At 49.2% G+C, this 8,569-nt stretch overlaps 1 protein-coding gene across 5 annotated transcripts in view; it reads left to right on the top strand.

The window, feature by feature from the left end:
- The first annotated feature begins 328 nt into the window (after positions 1–328).
- Positions 329–8,569, top strand: part of PAX7 (paired box 7) — a 169,847-nt gene continuing 161,606 nt past the window's right edge. Inside the window, exons 1-3 of one of the 5 annotated variants that reach the window (XM_081923688.1) lie at positions 329–958; positions 5,414–5,649; positions 7,206–7,335. In XM_081923688.1, the coding sequence (XP_081779814.1) occupies positions 874–958; positions 5,414–5,649; positions 7,206–7,335 (451 nt within the window). In that variant the 5' untranslated portion in view covers positions 329–873. The remainder of the gene's footprint in view (positions 959–5,413; positions 5,650–7,205; positions 7,336–8,569) is intronic. The other 4 variants (XM_081923685.1, XM_081923687.1, XM_081923684.1 and 1 more) reach the window with 4 other exon arrangements.

Genomic DNA, 8,569 nt, shown 5'->3' with positions numbered 1-8,569 from the left:
TAAGAATATATATAGATATATAGGGGAAGATTCCGTTTTCTCTCCTACGGAGACCACCACCACCCACTTATAAAAAAACAAATCCTGTAGATATACGTCTGGGAGAAACGGGGGACACACCAGCCCCTTTGCGATTGGCTCCCAAGCCTCGGAGTTAAATCTCCCTTCTCTGCGCTCATGAATAAAAAAAGGAGGTTTTTTAGAAGGGAGAAAGGGGGGAGGAAATCCCCACTCCGCAGCCTATCAGAGTTGCTTCGGTCTCCCTTTCTTGCATTTCCCCCGATGCGCCAAAGTTCAACCCGTCTTCACAACTTCCAACCCTTCCTATCCTAGCAGTCATCAGACACCCCCCTTCTTCTCCTCCTCCCCCCCAAAAAGAAGCAACACACGCACGCAAAATAAGAGTGAGGGAAGAAAAGGGGAAGGAAGGAAGAAGGAGGCAAAGGAGGGGGGGGGAGAAAACCTTCTACAATCCTCCTCTAAAGAAATTCAACCTCTGCTCGCTTTCACTCCACAGTCTTCATCGCGCATTCCTAAAGGACGCAAGCTCAGTTCCAGCTGGTCAATTTCAAACCCCCCCTTTCATTTTTTTAAAACTCTGGGGGGGCTTTGGGGGAGGCGAGTGGCTGAGGTTTTCCAAGAGGGGACAGACCAGAGGAGGGGTCCTCTCTCCTTCTGTCTCTCTCCACGTTCTCTCTCCCCGCACCCCATTTTTTTGGTAAAAAAAATATATATAGACACTTTTTTTCTTGCAAAGATTTGGACTCCCCTTTTTTCTCCGGCTTTCTCGACTTGAAACCTTCCATCCCAGCGGCCCCCCCTTTCCTCCTTCCCTCCCACCCACCCGTTCATCCCAGCAGCCTCGTCTGGAGTATGGCTGCGCTCCCTGGGACAGTACCAAGGATGATGCGCCCAGCACCCGGACAGAATTATCCCCGCACCGGATTTCCTTTAGAAGGTAAGCAGGCGGCTCGTTTGTCCTTCCCTGGTTAGATACTTGTTTGTTTGTTTTTTTTAAAGAAGAATTTAATTACAAAATAAAAATGTTAGGGTTTGGTTTTCCTTCTTCGCTTCTTAGCGGGGCCTTCCGATTCGTTTCATTTTTAAACTTTTCGCCATTATTCTCTTAAACTTTCAGCCCGTGTTCTTAATTTTTTAAAAGGAGGCGTTTGTTCGAAAGGAAGTTTCGTTTTTAAAGCGCGCTTGGAAACCGCCCTAAAGCCAGTCCCCTTTTACTGGGGAGGAAGCCCTCTTCCCGGGCTTACTCCTGAGTAAAGACGGCGCTTACAACCGCCTGCTTGCGAGGGTAGGCGCGTTTGGGACAAAGCGGGTCTTTTTCACTCTGCGAGCCAGCCTGCGCGTGATGGAAGGAGTCAGGCGTTTCTCGCTGCCGTTTGGCATTCCTAAGTTTCCCTCCAAATCCTAACGAGACACCAATTTTCCAAACTGTGGTCGTTATATATATAATATATTGTGGGGTTGTTTCGTTTGCCATTGACTCGTCGCAGACCGTTTTGGAAGGGGCTTTTGAATGAACTTTGCGCAGCTGGCTCCCTTCCTTTACCCCCGCTTTCCGTTTGCATGAAAATGTCTGTTCGTCCTCCACCGCCCCTTACCCCAAAACCAGAGTCCGGCGATGATATTTTTCGGTTTAAAAACGAGAAGCGAGTGAAAGCGACCCGGCGCGTCTGCGATGGAACGTTAGGCGCGCCAAAGGTTCGGAAAGAACTTGTCACTTTCTCTTGTCAATTACACCCACGTTCTCTCTCCTCTACAACCTCCCACCCCCCCTCTCTCTCTTTATATTTGAATGAGAGCGAGAAGTAATTAGAAAGCGGCTTTCCGACATCTCTCCCCTAAAAAAAAAAACCCACACAATTTTCTTCAGTCTCTCCCCCGCCCCACCACAGGTCCCTGATTGGCGACCAAACCAGAATTAAACAAACTCCGGGTCCCCTTCCCTGCATTTATTAAAGCAAAGCTCGCTCAGCCGAGAGCGTGCTCAAGTGGGCGAGCAGGCAGTGGGTGGGGGGGCGAGCAGGCAGGGGACCCACGCCGGCTGCGCAAAAACCCACACGCCGCGGGGATTTGGAGTGAAGGGCCTCCTTTTCTGCGAGCAAATGAAGTGAAGCGGCGCTGGAAAGGGAAAAAGAGATCAGGGGGATTACCAAAATATTTGCACAACGTGATGGGGAATAATGACGAGGCGGAGCGGGCGGCCGGTCCAGGCGCCTCTCGGAGGCAGGCTGAGCCCACTCGAGGCTGAGCTGTGGCTAATGACAGCGCGCGCCGAGTGACTCCGAATTAGCGGCGCGTGATTCTTGATTAAACCGCCAGGCGAGGACCGGAATCCACTTTCCTCTCTTCGCCAAGAAGAGTGGAAGTCGGGGGTTAGAGGGGGGTGGGAGAGAGAGACCATCATATAACACCCCCCCATCCCAGTCTCTTTTTTTCTCTCCCCCACCCCAATTTCCAAATGTGTTGGGGAGCCACATCCTCGAAGCGAAGAAGAAATATTAAAAAGAGAAAGGGAGGGAGAAAAGGGAAGGGGGAGAAACCCGAATACTTTTCTCTCTCACACCACCCCTCAAAATAAAATTCATGTCTACTTTTCCACTACCAGAAAATTGGGGGATATGTGACTTTAAATACCCACTTAAAGCAATATTTATATTTGAAAGTTTTCTCCGGGTCTCATTTAAGTGCTGGAGTCCTAAGAAAGAGCCTTTGGGAAGGTGGGCGCTTTTCATAACGCAATTTGGTTATAGGAATACTTTTTTAAAAAGATATAAGGAAGCGTGCACATGTATAAAATAGACTTTTATTTTATGCGAGAACTATCTGTATATGTGTATAAAAGCATCATATAAAAATCCAGCTTACTCTGGATCCCATTTATGATTTGGTTAATCACTAAATACTGATAATCCCTGATTTATATATACTGAAATGAACTCATTCTATATATGCATATAAATTGATTTATGTAAAGATGAACAGGTATTCCTTATATGTGTGTCTCCATACAGTATATGTTTGAACAGAAATACGTAACACAAACACACTTTCCCCCAAAAACCTTGGCTGTTTTCAAGCCTAACAGATCACAGAAAGGGGGGGGGGATGAGGTTTCTATAACGGCGCCGTTCTCCAAGCTGGGTAAGGATGAGGGAGAAAGGACATTTTGTAGTTTATCAAAAGTAGTGGTTTGGGGAGACGGGGTTAGAAGACGTTGGTGGTTGTTATTTGCAGGGGGCACGTGTAGGCCAAACGAGAAAGACGAAGAAAAAGGACAACCTTACAAGAGATAGAGATCAAGGCAGCTGAGAGGGAAACGCAAACAGATGTCTGCGCGCTCAGCTGGAGAGGCGCCCAGGGAACCATTTATAAAATATATATTGGGGTTAAGGGGAGGAGGAGGGGAGGGGAATTTTGAGAAGTTTTGGCGCAGACCGATCTGTGGGAAAGCGACAAAGCGCCTGGTATTTGCCTCCAACTTACTCAGAGAAGACCCACTGAAAGGGATGGCCCGAAGGTAACGCTGTCCATTCCTTTCAATGATCCCGACGTCCTGCATTTAAAATGAACCCGGGGAGAAGAAAACCACGGAACCGGGCGCCGCTCTCCTCCTGGGTTCAGTGAAACTCCCGGGGGAGAGAGGCTCGGATCTCCGCCAGATACATTAAAGGGAGAAAGTGGCTCCAAAGGAGTCTTGGGGGCCGTGTCTACGCGAAAGTAAGCCCCTCAAAAGCCCAATGAGGCTTCCTTTCTGAGGGGTCCTTCGGGCATGCTTGCTCCCGAGGGAGCTCACGCCTGGCTGAATAAAGCGGGCCTTACTCCCGAGGAGCTGGCGCCTAGGATGCTGTTGCGCGGGTGTTTGGCGCGCAGCGCGATCCTAAGGAGGAGTGGTTCCTCTTTGTTCCGTGCGGCTTATTCTTGAAGCAAGCGCGTGTAAGGCAGTAGCTGGCAGTTAAATATGTTTTCGGGGGGAGTGTGAGGAAAAACCCGCGCCAGCACACGGCCTTGCCAGTTACACTGAAAGTTCTCAAACCTATCTTTGTAAGCTGTCTCTGACGCATACACAGAGTGCCGATCATTTGGGCCTCGACTCGGTTTAGACCTCGTAACTGAAGCAGGAAAGTATATTCTGATCGGCACCGCGATCCCTAAGCCCTGACTTTGGTGTGGTTCTTAGGAGGGGTTGGGAAAAAGAAAGAGGCGTGTTTCACGTGCCCGCGTGTCGTTTGAACATAAAACAGCCCTCTGGCTTTTGAAAACGAGAAATTTTGGAAAGGAGGGATGTTACCACGGGACAGAGATATTTAAGGAAGGCTCACCTTCATAACGTTTCATTGTAACCAGAATTTATTCCTGCTTATCTGGACCTGGGTTCAAGGGGAGCTTTATTCATTCAGAATCCGCATCAATAAAGACCATAGAACTTTTTGTGGGGGGTGAAATTTCCTAAGATTAAGGGGGGACAGCACCAAAAATAGTCCCTTTCCTCCAAGTTTTTAGTTAAGTGGATTGTGGATAAGGCCTCTGAGTGGGTCCTCCGTTGGAGTACTCCAAATCTGGACCAAACGCGCCGGTGATGGACGCTTCGGTGTAATCCGAATTGCTGTAAAATCCTCCGCTCATTCCCTTCCCCATAGATATCAGTTCGATACAGTAAATAAAAATCGCAGAGACTTACTTCCGGACAAACATGGTTAGGATCGGGACCCAGAATGTTGTGAATTTTATCTTTCAGCGCCCCACTTTTTAAAATAAAATAAAATAAACTTATCAGCCACGATTTGAGTCCGGAACTAGACTTGAACCGGGTTCAGTCAGAAACGGCCTCGCCCTCTTTAGTTTTCTCCAGCTCCGCTGTGAATCGGATCGGGACCTTACTTCCGAGTAACTGTATTGACAATAAAGGAGGGTGTGCGCGTGTGTTGTGTGAGCCTGTACTAAATAAAAACCCGATTCACTTTCTTCCCCATCTCATGACAGTGATAAATTTGCCGATCCAGATAACAAGTTTGTCTCTAAATTCAAATAGGCGAGATCTAGATTATATAGGTGCTTCCTTATACACCCAGCAAGTTATCTATAACTGCCGGGAATATGTGGATAAAACGAAGTGAGTACAGAAGTAGGTGTTGCCCGCTCCGCATCACAGAGGGGAGACTGCGGTGGATCTGGTCCCGAGATCCACTTACGCTGTGAGCCAATAAACGGGTTCGGTCGGACTTACTCCGCGATACGGGTCTGGTCCGAAATCCGGTTAAATTCAGGCGGGGTAGGTAAAGGAGGGCAGCCTTACCTCGGTTAAAATGTGATAAGGGCTTTACCCCGGGGGAACTCGCAGGTCAAAGTCACCTTTGCCTTCTCTCTCCCTCTCCCTCTCTTCTCCTTTACCTCGCAGTCTCTACCCCGCTGGGCCAAGGCCGGGTCAACCAGCTGGGCGGCGTCTTCATCAACGGGAGACCCCTCCCCAATCACATCCGCCACAAGATCGTGGAAATGGCCCACCACGGGATCCGGCCCTGCGTCATCTCCCGCCAGCTCCGCGTCTCCCACGGCTGCGTCTCCAAAATTCTCTGCAGGTACCAGGAGACCGGCTCCATCCGCCCAGGAGCCATCGGTGGAAGCAAACCCAGGGTGAGTGAATGGGAGTCCCCGGGGTGGCTACCTCGGGCACGCGTGCACGCGCGGGGTGGGGGGTTGCCTTCACCTCTTCTCCCCTGCCTCTTTTTGGGGGGCCCTTCTCTGGACACGCACCCCGAAAGCGAAGGGAAAACATCTTGTACGTGTGCAGAAGTTTCCGGGTTTCCAGGTAGGGCTGCTGCGAGAAAACCCTACCTGATTCCCATGGCTGCTGCCTGCCAGTGTAAACAATACGGAGCTAGATGGCAGCTTAACTATTTCCCTGAAGCTGCCACCCTAGCCTCGCTTACTTGGGGACTAAAAAAAGCCCCACGGGATCTGAGCAGGCACGGTTCAGTTTGCCCGTTATGTCTCACAACTGGGCTTACTTCCGTATAAGAAAAAAGAAAAAGTTGCGCGGTATCGTGGCTCTTAGCTATGGTCGTTGAGGAAGGATTTTCGGACGGGCTTTCTCTCGGGAGACGTGTCCCGGATCGGGGCCCTCCGGCTACTCTCCCCCCCCCCCCCCTCATTCATGGTTATTTATCATGAGATGAGCCTCTGGGCGATGGGTCCCGTCATCTCCGACAGGCAGCTCAAAATAGGAAGCGTTTACTGAGAGAAAAGCGAAATCTGTCAGTTCCTCATTTGATCCCACTTTACAACCATAAATCAGAGCAGAGTGGATAAAGGATGATATTTGCAGCTAATTTATAATCGTTCACACTCGGAGTCTTTTTTTAAAAAAATCTTTTTTAAAAAATGTATCTTTAGAAGTGAGAGGCTGGGGCGGGGAAATCTGTCCGACTCCAGGCACGCTTACTCAGGAGTAAGCTCCACTGAAACCCATGGAACTTTACTTCTGAGTAAGGATCCCAGGGTGGAACCGGACCGGTCCCCTTACTCTTAAGTAAGCCCCCTCGCGAAGCCCCGATCCCTAGGGGAAATTCCTCGGAAACGAGTCCTGCGGCGTACAACGGGGTTTACTCCTAGGTAAATGCGTAGAGAGGTACAGTAAAATATTGACTTGACAAATTTGGGCTCTTTGGGGGGGGGGGTTGGAAAACCATTAAAAGTTGTAAAATAAGGACCCTCTGGTTAAAGGCGGTGGGCTTTTTTTTTTTAAGCCTTTAAGGAGAGGGGGCTGAGTAGTTTGGATTTGGGAGGTTTTCCTGAGGTGGGGGGGGGGAATTTGGGAAACCACCAAAGGCTGGATGCAAGCACCCTTAGAATAAATTCTACACTAAAACGGATCTTATTTATGTATTTTTTTATTTTAAGAGGGGGTTGTAGCCACTGCTAGTCCTACTCAAAGTAGACCCACTGAAGTTAACAGACCTGGCTGGCTAGGTGTCATGAATTTCTATGGGTCTACTCTGAGTAGGGTTTGGTTGGGAGTGGTTTAAAGAGAACATTTGAATGGCGAGGCGCGTGGGCTGAGGCTCCCCAAAATTAAAATTTAAAAGTGAATCCTTTTTCTTTCTCTTCCCCCTGCCCCACCCGCTGCAAACCTCTTTCCCCCACCCCACCCCACCTCGGATCTTTTCCCGACGGCGCATTGATCCCAAAAGCAGGTCGCTACTCCCGACGTGGAGAAGAAAATCGAAGAGTATAAACGAGAAAACCCCGGGATGTTTAGCTGGGAGATCCGGGACCGACTGCTGAAGGATGGGCATTGCGACCGAAGCACGGTCCCTTCAGGTGAGAAGGCAGCTTGGAAAAAGCGCAAACGGGGAGAGGGAAGGGGGGGGGGGAGATGAAATCCTGTAATTGGGTGGGGAGGAGGGAGGAACTAATCTAGGGATGCGTTTATCTACAAACAGGCCAGCTTGAGACCAAAATCTTCCCCTCCAGGCTAAGAGGCGCGCAAATAACTCAATGCACGCGCTCAAAAGCACAGACCGGGTTCCGTGCGTTTTGTGACTCCCCAAGAAAGCGTTCTGCATCACTCTAAAGCTTGCATAGCCTTTGTTCTGTCGTCCTGTTTCAGACTGAGAGGCCCAGGAAGAAATAAGTAGGCAAATCCCTGGATGCAGAAATCCAAGATGAAGCTGGAGTTTGATCCCTTCTCCAGGTTTACTCTGGAATTTTTTTACTTTTTACACAAATTCCTCCCCAACCCCCAACCTGTCCTCTTGAAGTTTCAGGTGGTACAGTCCAAAAACAACTTCAGCTGTGTGTGATGAGACAGCCAGGCCTGAGTCTCAAGCTGAATTTGCAGCTTTGCCTTCTGGCTCTATCTGCCCCATCAGCAGAAGCTGGTCTTTGCAGAAATGTTGCAGGCGGCTTAAGTGGCTTGTGGATCATTTGGGAGCGGGGGTGTCCCTAGTCCCCAGTATTTGCAAATCTGGACTTATAACGACACCCTGTAGACTAGCGAGTGAAATGTGTAGAAGGGTTGCTAAATCTAAAAGTGTCCATTGCGAATGTAGGAAGACCTGCAGATGTTATCAGAGTCTTCAGCTGGATTTAACCAGGTATTCTCGTCTCACAGCGGCCAGCCTGCTGCCCTATTGGCAAGCCCACAAGCAGAGTACCAGAGCGCTCTCCCTTCCTGTGGGTCCTAGCGACTGGTATTCAGAATCATTGCTGTCTTCAAAGGTGGAGACTGAGAGTATAACCATCATGGCTAGGGGCCATTGGTAGCCTCTTTGAATTTGCCCTAACCTCTTTTAAGACCAGTTAGGTTGGTGGCTATCATTGTGTCCTGTGGGAGTGAGTTCCAGAGTTTAACTTTGCACTATGTGAATAATGACTTTCACCTGTCTGTTCTGAATCTTCAAACATTCAGGAGTTCTAGTGTTAGCAGAGAGGGAGGAAGACCTTTTCTCTACCTGCTTTCTCCATACCATGCATAATTTCAGGTATTAAACACTGAATGTGGAGACTCAGAAATCTAAACCCTCAATTCTCTCTTAATTTTGCACGGCAGCAA

Source organism: Podarcis melisellensis (assembly GCF_964234715.1).
Source record: "Podarcis melisellensis genome assembly, chromosome: 8".
Lineage (NCBI taxonomy): Eukaryota > Metazoa > Chordata > Lepidosauria > Squamata > Lacertidae > Podarcis > Podarcis melisellensis.
This window is presented reverse-complemented; position numbering and strand designations above follow the sequence as displayed.